General features: G+C 35.9%; 1 protein-coding gene across 1 annotated transcript; it reads right to left on the minus strand.

The window, feature by feature from the left end:
- Positions 1-304: 304 nt before the first annotated feature.
- Positions 305-15,473, minus strand: LOC140136060 (G1/S-specific cyclin-E-like). Its single transcript, XM_072157764.1, has 10 exons — positions 15,371-15,473; positions 15,153-15,240; positions 14,924-14,986; positions 11,956-12,276; positions 10,702-10,848; positions 9,976-10,071; positions 8,491-8,637; positions 7,160-7,271; positions 6,333-6,490; positions 305-5,417 (listed from the first exon to the last, which is right to left on the minus strand). Exons 1-10 carry the CDS (start codon positions 15,382-15,384, stop codon positions 5,277-5,279), a joined length of 1,287 nt encoding a protein of 428 aa, XP_072013865.1. The 5' UTR covers positions 15,385-15,473; the 3' UTR covers positions 305-5,276.
- Positions 15,474-15,740: the final 267 nt, after the last annotated feature.

Below are 15,740 nucleotides of genomic sequence, written 5' to 3' on the forward strand. Positions count from 1 at the left end.
TGCAGCATAAATAGTATGTCTGCAATAGCGTTAGATTGAAAAACTGGGAGTCTGCAGGGACCCCTGAACTTGCAGAAAATTTAAAAACAGGGGGTCCCAACTCGATTTTGGTGGGTCTGGGACCCCAAAAAGCAACTTAGCACTGGTTGGAAATCCCTAGTCTAGGCCACCTTACTTCTGGGTCTAGTTTTGCAAAACCAGGTTTTGAGCCTGTGGTCTGCTATTTGACGATACCCTAGCATAGGTTCAAAGTCTGTACAACCCATAATATCATAATAATCAATCCGATTTCACACAATAGTAATTCTCAGCACCTCAACATTGGTTCTTTTATTAGCAACTTCATCAAAATTAATACATTTTTTAAATAAAGACACAGGAAAACAACATGGAAGCACTTATTCACATTAACCCCATACTGAATTCATAACATAATATTATACTAATGGTAATTGTGACCAGTTCCTATAAACCAAAAGCAGGTTGCTTAGTTGAAAATTGTTGAAGAACTTGGGTGTAAAATTGTAGTTCCAAAAAATCCAAACCATTTTTCCAACAAAAAAAACTTTTTTTGGAAAAAAGTTTTCATGTGCATTTACAAGTATTTTTAAAATTTTTGTAATCTATAGTGCTTTTCAATAGATTTGAGAACCATTTATCCTTAGAACTATTTCTTTACACCCAAGTACTTCTTCTGCAAGTCTTCAATTATTAAAAATTTGATAGAAATATACAAGTTTCTTTAGAATATCAAATAATTATGTTGATTGCTTCAAGTTAAAAATTCATAAATAATATATACACAAGTTGCTTACTTATTCTAGCAAACTATTTTGGTTTATGGGAACAGGTCTGAATTTATAAACACCTACACATGAGCAAAGGAATTGTCAGAAAATGAGAATCAACAATCAAACAAAATGAGAATGTTCTGCAAAAAACAAATTCCTGCAGTATCACTGTCATTTGAGTACCACCGAGATCAGAAGTTCATCTGGACCCAGTCAAAATTCTTGACTAATGTTTTACAAATTAATTGTATTACTAGCCGTCCAGCACATTATTTTGCAATGTCCTATGCACACTTGACATCGCGCACATATACGCGAGGATTAGCGCTTCAAAAGAACTTTACAATTTTGCAAAAGAAAATAGGATGCAAAATTATAGTCCTTTGGAAGGGGTGTCAAGCAAACAATTCAACTGCAATGGGTGTAAGGGCATAGACATGTAGGTTACGAAGAGTGATGGTCTAATTTGGCGGTTAAGTGGCCAAAAGCTCACTGGCTTAACCTGGATTGCCAGTCTCCTTGTGATTAAAAATGCATCTTATTTTCAGTTAAAAGTATGTCTGCAAAACACAAGTGAACTTTCACTCGATGGAAATTGGTTGCTTCAGGCATAAAAATATCACCATGGGTGCCTGCCTGCCCACACTTGAAGCCTATCTGCGGTACTGTTACAGTATCGCTTTGTTTGATCGATTCACCTATATAGCAACAGAAATCCACTCTAGCATTTGTTGGACTAAAATGAAAAAGCACAAAGGATATCTCTGAAACAGGCAACTTGTTTTTCAACTTTACCTTAGAAATAAATCCTATCTAAAATTCCTATGTCCTATGCTATGGCCAGTGTTTACATTTGCCAAAAAATAATGCCTAGTTCGTTTCAGGAATGTTGCATTATAAACAAGTACATACATTCAATGAAAAAAACAATACTGCTATTTGGCAATTACGCTATTTGGCATATTTTAAATTGGAACTATAGTACATACAGGGTTTTGGGAATAAACAACTCTTTTTTTGTACATTTTCAGTGCTATTACTTTGTACAATTTCAACACCTTTTTACAAGAATTAAAAAATCCTTGTTGATAATTACATATTAAATACAACATTCAGAAGTGATCCTGAGAAAGGATATTACGATACAAATACAATATTTTATCAACAGTTTTTGTTGGAAAGTTTTGTTATAATAAAAAGAAATCAATAATTAATTACATTCTTCCAATTAAACATTAACTTATTAAAATGGATCTTCATTTTCAATTCTTTAAGAATTGAAATACATTATAACAAATTTCAAAAAAGTAAAAAATAATTTTTTTCTAATTTTTTCATCATAAATGTACAAATATTATTAAAACATACAAAATATGACAAAATACATCAATAATATAATAATTGAGGCATATTGCTATCCTAAAACAAAAATATGTGCATGAAGTTGGACAAAAATTGGGAACATACATTGTTCAACGGATACCTAATAACTTTGTACATATATACAGTGAATTTGGTTTTCTCTTAGATCACTGACAAGTAAATAATCAACATACAATTAATCACCGATTGGTAGTTTTCGAGTTGAAAATCAAACTCCGCCTTCATAAGGGCGCACGCTTCTACCAAACAATGACTATTTATTAAAGGTATCCCAAGCCTGATCTTTAGGCCAATTAATACTGAAAATCATTGTCCATTCAAAACATGTTTTACACATTTATAGCAACAAACATATTTCCATTTTAGGATGCTGTTTTAGTGATAATCTTTGCCGATTTTTTGGTGCATTTTGCATTGTACAATAAATTTCATCTATATCAACATTTGTAATTACTTAGGCCTATATATAAATACAATACACAATAGACATTGCAAGCACCAAGGCACCATATATGGCAGGCAAAGATCATCACTACAACAGATGCCATGACTGGAAGATTCGCATACGAGTTCTACCCTGTAACAAAACAATAGACAAAATGTACAATCATGTCAGTGAAGAGAAGTCATACCTGTGAAAAAAAATGCCTCGTAATTACTACCATTTTGCCACACACTCAAGAAATCATGTTTGTAGATTGGATAGTTTACTACAAACAGTCATAAGGCCAAATAAACAAAACAGAGGTGTGTTTTCCCCCTCTCCAATAATGTTTTGACTTTATGATGATTTTGCTGGATAATTTTTTTAAAAAACTCATTTTTGGCCTAAACAGTACTATATAGTCCGACTTTGTAACTTGGGAGCATTGATCAATAATATCTCTGCATTGATATTGCAAGTAAGAGCGACACAGCCTATGCCTGACTCGTGTGGTGACAATCTAGAAATAACAAAAGATATTTATTACATTATGACTTCATAGCACTCACATGACCATACAAATAATACAAAATATATGGACTTTCAAAACATTTTAAAATCCCAAATTGATCAGAAATCAAAACCAGTGCAAAGTATACAAAACACAGATTAAATAATTTGAATATATATTATCATCACCTTTTAAATCCAAATATTCATGTGCAAACCATTGCTGCTTATAACACCCAGTGGGCAAAATTTTTAGATGAAATTGAAAATCAAACACAACATAAGTTTTCTTTATTTTTTTTTGCCCATCTAGTCTTTTAAATTAATGGTCTTTTTAATGTTGTGTACCACTTTACATACTGGAATCGGATCATGGCCAGTTTTGGATCTAAAATGTTAGCATCGAAAGTCCCATCAAGTACTGAATAAAAAACATTAAAGAGCGCTTGGCACCCTCAACATCTCTTGGAATTGATCTCAATAGGAATTATATTAAAAACAACCACATGCCGATTTTCGGCCAATTTACTCAATTTTCTAAAAATCAAGTAAAATTATATCAGAGTCCCATCACTTCTATGTAGTCAAGTCGTAAAACATATTTTGCAATTATAAATAAACAACAATAACTTACAAATATTTTATGAGATCTAATAATACATGTTTATAGTACCCTATTAATAAATATTTCAAGCAATACTACTGTATGTACTGTTATGCAAATGTGGATCAAAATTGTGCAGCACGAGCACAATATTTTCTTACAATTCAATATCATAGCCACCAAAAATCAATTCAAAGCAAGTATTCAACTTCAACGTTTCAATGAATGAGTTATGCCATTTGAAATCCATACACCCCTGTGGAAGACATGCTCCTAATTTCCCACACAGCGAGTGTGAATTAAGGTCATGTCTTCCATAAGGGTGGCATGGATTCCAATAGCCCAATTTGGTCATGAGTTCATCTAGTTTCAAGATCAGTTTGGAAATATATGAAAATGAAAAGTTGTGTTATGAAAACTTTTTCCCTCTGGAATATTTTCTTATATACAGTGCAAAATGTTAAGAATGTCATTTTATCATCATCTGGTGGTTTTTATTTTTGTGTAAATACCAGGGCTGTCAATCAGCAAATCTCAAGATCCAATGTCGACAAGTTTGACAAAGCAATACATCAATAAAGTCAAAATATTATGTTCAGAGACCACATAGCGCATTTCTTAAGCTTATCTCTAATATTTTTAATGACTATTTTTTTTGTCGACAATTGTTCCATGCTTGTTGACAATCGTTAAAATTGCTTTGTCAACAACAGCCTTGTCGACAACAACCCTAGTAAATACTAAATCCCATTAGTTTGTTAAAGTACTGCTGTTATAAAGTAACATAAATGGCAACAGATAATAGATAATAAATATTGCTCTTGGATAAAGCCGGGAGTTGTATCCAAGCTGTTTTAAGACATAGTACACTTTTATAAAAGAAATTGAACCGTGTTTTCTTCTATTTCATCAAAGACCCGTGTATACCAACTATCAGCTTCAAGCTGCACAATGAATCAGCTGCAAATCTGTGCATCAAAACTGGAGTTACACGTATACATTCATGGAAGTTTGGTAAAAGTTTTAACAACAATGCGTCCATTGCACGGTTCCACCATATGCGAGGAGAGGCTCAATCTGCCAGCATACATGCGAACAGCCTTGTGAGGAGAGGCTTCCGATCCGTCCCGGTGTTCAATTGGACTCTGGCAGTATACATGAATGGAAATTGAACCAGTCATAACGTGTGTAAAGTTACATAATTCTTCCTTTCATGTCTATTGTCAGTTTGAAGCTCTCCTTGCATATGGCGGAACCATGCAATGGGCAAATAATCAAGATTTTCAATGCAATAGCCAATAAAATTTGTGTCACATCTTGGTTGTTATAACCCATGACAGTAATAGGAATTCAGTCAACGACTTGCACCCATTTATTGAGTCTTGCAGAACAAGGCAAGCCAACATACTGTACTTGTTTACAAATCAAACTCAACCAATTTTACATACAGGATGATCAGATGTCACATGAAGTCAAGTTCACTTCAAGTCAAGTTCAAGTTTATATACTTTCCTCTTTGGCCCTGCTGTACATGTCATGCTATGATACCTTTCTGGGTATATACTCATGCTGTCATCAGTTGAGGAGGTTGAGTATCTGTTTGGTACTTATTACTGCTGTGTGGTGGCGTGAGTATTCCAGGTACGTGTATTGGACTGGCTCTGGCAGAATTAGAGATTTCAGCTAGTTTTTTCTGTGCTCTTTCCTGTAAAATGGCAAAAATAAACACCATGAAATAAAAAGTTGGCACATGCTTGGCTTTAAAGTCCAACTGCCTGTGCCTTAACACAACTGACAGTCAAACAGCAGTTGGGGGTTTGAAGCAGTTGCTCAGCAAGTTATCTTGTAAGTTGTAACTGGTTCCAGTTCACTCAAATTCTTGTAGAACTGTGGGATAATTTTGTGTCACACACATGGTTTTTGCTCTACCCTTGGCCCTTGACTATTTACATAGATAAACTATAAGGACTAAGAGAACACTGATAATTCACACAGTGCAACAAATAGCACAATTCTTCCATTGATTCATACGTTCAATATCCTATTTTGATCAATATTAATCATTGCTCAAACATTGAACTGCTAGAATTGGGGAAACTCTTTTGGCTTTTTCATAATGGATTTCAATATTTGTGTATCAAAGGTGGGGAAACCCATTGATTGTTGGCCCATGCACTTCATCAAATCAATACCTATTGACCCTTTTGGGGGCCAAGACCCACCAGACCCAGAGTTTATTATCATGGTTGCTGACAATTTGGTAGCCCAATTGGGCGACTTTTGAAGATTTTCCCTGCAACTTCGACAATTTCCTGTCCTGTAGAAACTAATGGTTACGAATTGGGGCAACTTTTCAACATTGGCTTCCGCAACTTATGGTGATCTCTTGCCCCATACCAAAAATGGTTGAGAGAATAATTGGGTGACTTTTCAATTACTTTACTCACAATTTGGGCTGTTATTTTTTGGAAACCCTGCAGTCAAGTAGTGACTTATGGCCTGCTATCCACATAGGTGATCAGTGGTAGATCATTATTATAATGGTTGCCAAACCCACAATTTGGTAGCCCAATTTTGTGACTTTCCCAACTTTCTCACAACCAAGACCCAGTTTACTTACCAGTATTGCGAATTCATTAGCATGAGTCTGTATATTATGCACATCATCTGGGTGAATACTGCCGATAGGTTTTGTTTCTGCTAGACCATTCTCTCGGATTGTGATTGCAAATGCAGACATCCATTGCACACATGTAGCTATATCGTCCCATTTCATTCCTGGAACATAGGCATGACAATTTATAGGGGGTTATTGTAATTGTACTATTAAATGAGAGAAATTCTATTACAAATGTTTGACTCTTTAATTGGAACATAAGTTTAAAAGCAGCTACATACAGTTTAAAGCAAGAGACATTAATATATCCCAGCCATGATTAGCTGGGAGAAGATTTTGATTGAGCATTTTAAGTAAAGGCTACATGATGTTAGCGCTAATTTCCAGACATGTGGACAGTCCTTATTTCACCATGGTGAATGCAAAAAGTCGATAAATGACAAAATCTACTCAGGACAACTTGCAGTTTATTAGGCATTTGTGGTTGGGTGAATCATCGCATGTAAATTTGGACAACAAATCTACCTAAATTCAGGTAAAAGCCTGAAAAACCTCATGCCTGAACAAGAGATTATCGAATAAACCAACAGGAAGGGCGTAACAATTGAAATGGCAGCAGTGTTGACCGAGAGACAGATCTCTATACCTATTCCACTACCATTCATACCTTATCAACCTGCTTTATTGTATTATGTGAATTGCCCCATGGAGGCCTCTTGGTGGACAGCATTTAATGTAAATGAGTGTGATTGATGTCATATTCGATAAAGTCTATAGGAGCAAGCAGTACTGACATTGACAACAAATTTCCTGGCAATCAAAATACCTACCTGTAGATTCTAGTGAGACTTCCCTTGTTGTGATATGATATAACGCTGATGCAGCTAGTACACTATAGCTGAATTGTAGTGAACCTATATCTAATATGCATAGATCTAGTAACTGAAAAAGACAAACAGTAAACAAAATAATATAAGTATACATGTATATGAGTGAACTTCTAGGTACCGGTACCTTATATTGCATGGTTTATCCTTCTATTGACTATTTGAGAGTGCTGTAGTGCATGTCATCCACAGAATCAAATACAATTGAAAACCAACAACTTTCTAGCATTTTTTGTGTGTGAAAAGCGCTTCAGTATTTTTTGCTTGCTTAAATTCTAGCCTCGTATTGTAAGCTCCAGGACACAAATGCTACATGTACTGTTTGTGTTTGCACAAATTGGCGACTCCTCAAGCCACGGACCTGTAAGGTATTAAACATCTGTGCCACTTCAGTTAGAATTTCCATTGAATGAACACAGCTCAACAAATACCTGTGTTCCCAATGCTCAACTATGACAATGCGTCCATAGGGAAGTTACCAGGCGCGTATTGGATGTAACAGATGCATGCAATTACACAAGTCTAAACTGATACCCTATGTTCATTCGTTCAAAATTCTTACTGTAATACACTTGATCGTTTCCATGGTGAATTTATGAAATTGAATATACATAGCGCTTTAAAAGCGTTTGACAAACACTTAGCGATCAAAAGCGTTTGCCAAACGCTTACGAAAATGTTTGACAACGTTTGTGATCGGCAATTGTTTGTCAAACGTTTGGCGAAAACGGCCGTGTACTTTGTCGCACAATCTTGTTTAAAACTATATGCGTGACAACCACTTTTATCTAGAGCGCCCTTAATTTAAGGCTTACTGAATTTACGTATGAATTAACTCATAGTGCCATGAGTTTGTGATGCGTAGGAAGTGCAAAATCTACGAATATAGGTTTACATATTATTTACGCAGATTTTGAGATAGGTAGAGCTTACATAATATCAGTTAGCCCTAGATAAAAGTGGTTGCAAACAAACAGCCGTGTTGAGTGCTGTGATCATATGTAATTAGCAAGAACAAAATTATCACCGAAATCCTACCAGGGGTGCAATTTTCGTTGAACTTTGCATGAATCAAAATTCAAAACTGATTCCCACAAACTAATTAAGTTAACTGAATGTACCAAGTGTTGAATGACTGGAATAGGTATGATTTTGGGGAGAATCCATTTTGATTCTAGCAAACTAAGTTTAGAATTGTGATAATGGATTCACCCATTCTTGCCCAAATGTGCAGCCCTGCCTACCAGCTGATAAAACTTTTACAAGTGGCTTACCTGTGCTATTTGAACTAATGCTTCTGTAGAGTACTTTGGTAATAAGAAGTTGTGTTTACTAGAGATGATGTCTTGTGAACTAGCTAGCTGTAGATAGATGGTTACCCATGTGTTTACTGTTACTGGTGATAAGTCCCATTTCAGGGCCTGGTGAGTGGAAAAAGAAGCAAATTAATTAAAATAGCAATGTATACATTTTAAGCTTGCAAAGAGTACAGTGTGTGTAGCCCACAAACTGCATTGAAAATGTTCTTTATTTAAAGTCCAAACAGTCTTACGATACTATGACAATAGTGCCTTAACAGTCACGCATTCATTGTTACATTTTGTACCATCAAATCTAGCAAAATAACTGGCTACGAGCAGCAGCTATTTTGTGTTTTCAACTTCTAGATCAAAGTTGTAATAGTAATACTTTTGAGACATGATTATTATTGCACTTGTCCTCTTTCCATATTCTAGCAGAAGCATTTTTTCCCTTTCCTTTGTAGCTCTTTGCAAAATTTCTGATAACTCAGTTACCACAAGTTAAGAATTTGAGAAGGAATATGTAATTTGATTATGGGAAAAGATTATCAGATTTGGGTGTTCGACTCATGATCACAAGATTGTGGGTTTGAACCCTGACAGGGCCAACATGTTATATCCTGGGGAAAACACTTTTATCTTGCCAGACCTACTCTACCATGGTGTAAAAATGTAGAGTTGTTAGGAGGTAGTAATACTGCACAGATGTTCATAGGCCGCCATGTGATCCTAGTCGCAGTGGAATAATGTGAAGCGCTTTGATGATATCTGTTCTGAAGGCGCTATACAGGACTACATTTTAAAAATTTTCAATGCCTGCCAGAGACTTAGCCAGAAATCAGAAACCACCCGTCCAACAGACACCAAAATTTGACCCCCAAATATAAAACAACTTGTCTATACCCATGGAAGGGTCACTAGGGTCAAATATGTCCTGATTTGGCCTTTACATGTCACTCTGAACTAGTCTCAGTTCATATAACCTTAAAATCATCTGTTTTAGACCCATCACATCTGCAAAATCCATTAAATCCACCAGTCTAAAATTAGATTAGGCCGTCTTAAAGACGGGTGGACGCATGGCTGGCTAAGACCTTGATGCCTGCTACACAGTAGATGATTCTTACAAGAATGACCATTGTTTCTCTAGGCAAAATATCTAATCCTCCATCATGAGAGGATGTACCTTCTGCGTCGGCATACTTTTCCTTAATATACTTTTATACTTAATAACACGATCGCACAACCTACATGATTGAACCTTTACCTTTAACCTGGCGACACCATATTTAAAAACCTGAGTAGTTATGTGGTCTTTGTGTAGCACACTTGACGCAAATATCTGTGCGTAGTCTGCGTACCCAAGGTGGATCTCATGATCGAGAATTAGATATTTTGCCTATAGTACTGTACGACAAATTCTTTCCCTGAAACCAGGATAAGCTAAGCTGCACTCACCTTCAACATGACTAGTTCTTGAGCGAGTATTTCATTATCGTTACAAGCACCATCTGTTACATAAGTGAAATCTGAAAGCTTTGGAGGGTAGATTTCCTGCCGGATACAAAAAGGAACAAAGTAATAAAATGTTAGTGAAAAATAAACATCATGACTATCAACAGGGATGGGCAACCTTTTAGGACATGAGGGCCACCGAACTGTACACATGCCAAAAGTCTTAGTGGGCCACAAGGGCAAACTAGCTTGAGACTTGGGAAATTGGAACAAGTTTATTGCCTTGATAAAAGATGTTCCTTTTTCAGACACCTCAAGGGGATTGGCAATATCCAGGCTCCATTTACGTTTTTAATAGATACAACCATACATTGATGAGCAATAACTTTTCTAAGAGTATGACTGGATAAAAGATCCCTCCAGGCCTCAGCCCAACCACGTCTGGTCACCTCGAGTGATGATTGCTGCCAAGCAGTGCTGAACATTGTGCAGCTTCAACCGTTCTCCGTACAAAAAAATACATGTCGGAGTCTACATAGAACTTTCGTGTACCGTACCTAGAGTAAAATTACCAAATTCCTTTTAGGCGTAATCCTCACATAGCACGCACATGTGCTGGGCCCTTAGTACAAAAAAGTTTGAAATAGACCTTATCCAAAATTACACACACTGGGCGCTTATTAGTACACAGATGTTTGAAAAAAGAATTTAATGTTTCTTTTATTTTACCTCTAATTTTGCTGCTACAAACAGAGCTGTGATTCCTATAAGCTGCAATTTACTCTTGGCTACATTTGAATTAGCTGCTAAATATCTATCTACAAAATCAACTGCTAGGTAGAACGTCTCCCGATGTAACCTGTATACTTCACAAACCTGTAATGAAAACAAAATCAAAACAATTCACTCTTAACCGTTTACTGCACAGGGGTTGTTGAGTCTACATGATATGAAATGAACAATTGATGCAAAACAAATATCGTCACTGGGTGGGAAGTCCCTCGTATGTACTTTTGGCCCTTGAACATGGAAAAATTCTTGTACAAGTTGTAGGTGTGGACTTTATATTGAAGAGGTTGCTTCATCCATGTTCAAGGGCCAAAAGTACATGAAACACCTCATATTTACTTTTGGCCCTTGAAAATGGATAAAGCCTCGTAGGTGTAGACTTTATATTGAATGGTTTGCTTCATCCATGTTCAAGGGTCATAAGTATACAGGAAACACCTCATATTTACTTTTGGCCCTTGAAAATGGATAAAGCCTCGTAGGTGTAGACTTTATATTGAATGGTTTGCTTCATCCATGTTCAAGGGCCATAAGTATACAGGAAACACCTCATTTACTTTTGGCCCTTGAAAATGGATAAAGCCTCGTAGGTGTAGACTTTATATTGAATGGTTTGTTTCATCCATGTTCAAGGGCAAAAAGTATATGAGGTTTTCCCGCCCAGTGACGATATATAAGTTGGAGCTTGACATGAGGCCAGAAAAGTACTCAAGTACTACACATTATGTTCTTAAAATTCAGATGTAACACAGGTCCTTGTCCAAATCCTGGAAATTGGCAATTACCCCACCCCCCCCCCCCCCCCATTTTTCTTTACAAATACCTCTCCCCCCACTTTTTACAAATCTAGAATTTGTTTATTTATGGACCTAGATCCTAATCTAAGTGTGCTACAAATGCTTTTCTGAAAGATTACGAGTTATCAGAGAGTGATTGGTCTAATAGTAATTTAACTAAGAACTATACTGTGGTTCTATACTGTGGTTCGCCTCAAGTTCGGTAGTGACGTAGGTGCGTATTGCGATGTGAACTGCGTGGCGTAAAATTAAACGCAGCAAGAGAGCGTACACGCACGCGTGCATAAGGGTAGATTGTCCTTGACGCTTGCACGCAACTGCGAAAAAGCATTGACGTCACTACCAAACTTGAGGTGAATCACAGTATAGTAATAATAAGTAAAATAAAGTAACTCACCTCTATTAACCAATCTAGTAAAATAGCTCTCATGCGTGATTCTAGACATGGGTGTCTCTGCAAGCACTGTGTGTCCCTGATGTAGTCTGCCTCCCTCTGTACCATCACCTGCCACAACTCATCTGGGTCGGCCCAATTCAAAGATGGGAAGGGGATCGGTGACCCCCTCTCTGTTACAGGTCTGGGAAATAGATTCTGAAACCTGAATTTGTTACTAGATTCTAATAGTTCGTCTGATGGAGTTGTTGGTTCTCTGTGAGGTGTTGGTATTAGTGTGCTACGCTCAAAGCCTGATGAATGTGAAATTGGTACCCAGGAGTTCTGCAAGGATTGAAAGAGAAAAAAAAACGATCCTTTTTAGACATCTTTTATGCAATTTTTAAAATCCAAAACAAAAATGTTGTGGTTAAAAAAAAGGTTGGTGCATTTGATATTGCAACCTTCGGTCAAATTTCAGTAAACAATTATTGACTGGCAAAAAGTTCCTGTTGTGCTGCTGGCCTGACTTGCCCCAAAGTAACTTTGGCATGTGGCTGATGTGAGCTTGTCGTTCAGTGTGTTCCTCAACATGTTCCCCTTCCTCAAACCTAAATGCATGCAGGTCTTTTGTATCTTTTGGTAGTGCTCATGATTTTGCACTATGATCTTCACATACAAATACATATTCAATACAAATACATATTCAATACACACCGCATGTACATTCTTACCGACTGCTCCATGCATGGCAATTCAAATGTCAACTCTTTATCAAAGAAGAAAGTTGCCATTTTTGATGGAACAAGTTCAAATATTAAGACCTCATCTTCTTAGATTCAATTTTGATCTCACATGATTGGAGCACCATAAACACGCATGACTTTGGGATCAGGCCTTAAATTCAACAAGGCTAGGGCACAAAGTCTGATGGCAATGGAGACCCATGTGGTCATTTAATATGGCCTCCCTGTATTAGGCAAGGCCTGTTTCTTGGATCTAGCATTGATCAATATCTTGCAACTCATGTCAAGGGTTTGAGTCACAACATCCATTTACAAAAATTCTTTGCTGATGTTCAATTTTAAGATGGTATAAATAGGGATCAGGTAATCAATAGGCTATTGCACAATTCAAAATTGAATCTATTGATCAAGTTGAAACTAGTTTCAACTGGAACAGGAAACAATGAATTCAGCTCAAACTTAAGTGATAAATATTTATCTCTTTAAATCAGTATTAAAATGGGCATTTTAATAATTGGTACTTCCTAACACATTGTGTAGCAATCTATCATAAATGTAATCTTTAGCCATCTAATTAGGCTACACTAATGGGACGGACCAGACTGCCTAGTGCCTGCTACAACTTTAGACTAAATCTAAAGCGGTCCAAGATGAAACTTGGGTTTTCTGGCAATTCAGATATGGTCAAAAAGCAATTTTTTAAAGCTAAAATCATGTAAAATCAGCCATTTTTGAGCCAAAATGTTTAAATATGTTTGCAAAAAATCTTTTTTCTTTCTTCAGATTTTGGTGAAATGTTAGAGTAATTTTAGCCTCCAGAAAAAAGAAAGAAAAAAAAGGAAAACCAATGTTTTTTTTTTTTTTTACCTTACCTGACCAACCCGATTTTAGTAAAATTTCAAGAGCAGGATTTTTGTTATTGATAATATTCTTAATCAGATTTGTAATGAAACCAACCTGAAACGAGTTTTTTTACTCTTTTGCAGTTTAAAATGGTCGGGCTGGTATCCGAAGTGAAAAAAAACCCTGCCCGACCCTATCCAAAATGTTTGTGTATTGGTACCGTAACACAGTGACAGGGCGAAGTTAAAAAGCCAAATTCAGCTATCAGCTGAAAAATCTCAGGAATGACACTTCCTTGAACATGTTGAAGGGGAGAAAACAGCTGACATGCATGCAAGTTAATACGAAAATAACCGAACGTGTACATACATTACATGTACATACATTATGAAAATGTGCAAAAATTTTACTATTTAAATTTGGCCATAATTAAGTTGAATTTTGGCCTTAGGCTTTAATAGAAATGGTCTCATGACTTGTTTATATGTTTGCAAAAGATATCAACTTTTGGAAGGTGCTGAATAAATTGATTTAGACAGTACTTCATTCATAAAAAAAATCAGAAAAAACAAAACAAAAACACAATTGTACAAAGTACGTACCAACAAGGTTGGGCCGATTTCATTTTTTTTTAAATCATTTAATTAAAATTCTATTTTGAGCAATGATCATAATTCATATGGACAACTTTTGAAAGGCGCTGAATGAATTCATTGATTAGACAGTAAAACAACACAATTGTACTAAGTACCAACAAGCTTGGGCCGATTTCATATTTTAATTTAATTTTTTTTTAAATTATAGTACCGTAATAGTTCTATAAATGAGCAATGGACAACTTTTGTAGGGTGCTGAAAAAATTGATTTAGACAGTAGCCTACTTGATCATAAGAAAAAAGTAGCAACAAGCTTGGGCCGATTTCATATTTTAATTTAATTTTTTTTAAATAATTCTATAATTAAAATTAAAAATTCTATAATTGAGCAATGATCATATCATTCATACATGGACTTTAAATATTTAAGTTGTGAAGTTCATCATGTTCATTGACATTGGAAATTTGGATTGGCCATTCACTTTTGTTTCAAGTCTAGATTCCATGCATGCAGACCAGTGAGACCCAGTGTTGATTTAAATGCTCATATTTTTCTTCCCCCTTTTTTCTTAAATAATAAAATCTAAAAATTTATTAAAGAATTATTTGTCAATAAAAAATTTATTTCACAATATCAAATTCATAAAATTCAATTGCCTGATTGAGCGACTGAGCCTTGGTCGCGGGAAACCGGTCGCGGGAGATCCTGGGATGGGACAGGCTCAACAATATGGTGGCGCGAATTTGAAGGTTGCACAAAATCAATTAATCGGCATTATTTATAAGATAATAATTGATAAAACTTACCTGAATTTGAAACTGTTGTCTTCTTCTTTCAACTTCTATATTTCTTAGCTCATCAAATTGAATCTTCAGTGAGAAATTCAGAAAAACAAGAATGGAAAATTTGACGATTACTTGCTGGTCCCTGAGTGGATCAATGTTTTGGTATTCGGGTCGTGCATGAATAAACACAAATAGCCGAACATCTGATTCGGCAGCTTACAAATTGACACAAGAAAATATAATTGCTTACCTCGTCGATATCTTCTGGTTTTCTTTTCCTTTTGCAAAGTCTATATTGTTCCGAATCATCTGTAGGTTTCTTGACATGTCTTCTTTGGCTGTAATAAGGTCAAGAAATGCAGGAAATTAACCTTCGGTAAAACATGAAATCGAAATAAATGCTCGCCCGGAAACACGAAAATGCAACAGACATGAGATGTCAAAATTGGATAAGAAACAAAAACTTACCTTCGACGAGACATTTTCTGGTAAATCCAACTGTTTTTCTAGTAGAAAAAAAAAAAGTGTCAAACATACAAAAGAGGTGAAAATTTACGATCAATTTGGGTGTAATTTGTCAGCAACTAACAACTGCCGCGCCGGTACCGGGGTCAGCTGCTCGATCATTGATCGGAATGCAAACAAGAAATTTTGATCCCGAATAGGTCCCGAATATTAGCCTTTTTGGCTGCTTAAACTAGCAAAAAATGCAAACATAACCAGATATATGGAGACGAACATTATTTAGGAATACCTCAGTCGAGTCAAAAACATTTGTTGTCCATTTGAGGACTATTAAAAACGATCACAACCACTCCCAATTCTCAACAAGGCCAAG

Source organism: Amphiura filiformis, chromosome 16 (genome assembly GCF_039555335.1).
Source record: "Amphiura filiformis chromosome 16, Afil_fr2py, whole genome shotgun sequence".
NCBI lineage: Eukaryota > Metazoa > Echinodermata > Ophiuroidea > Amphilepidida > Amphiuridae > Amphiura > Amphiura filiformis.

Coding starts and splice junctions, on each gene's coding strand:
- LOC140136060 (XM_072157764.1), bottom strand. Junction 14,987..15,152: donor AACCAGAAGATATCGACGAG/GTAAGCAATTAT, acceptor TTCTCACTGAAG/ATTCAATTTGATGAGCTAAG. Junction 7,272..8,490: donor CATTAGTTCAAATAGCACAG/GTAAGCCACTTG, acceptor TGTCTTTTTCAG/TTACTAGATCTATGCATATT.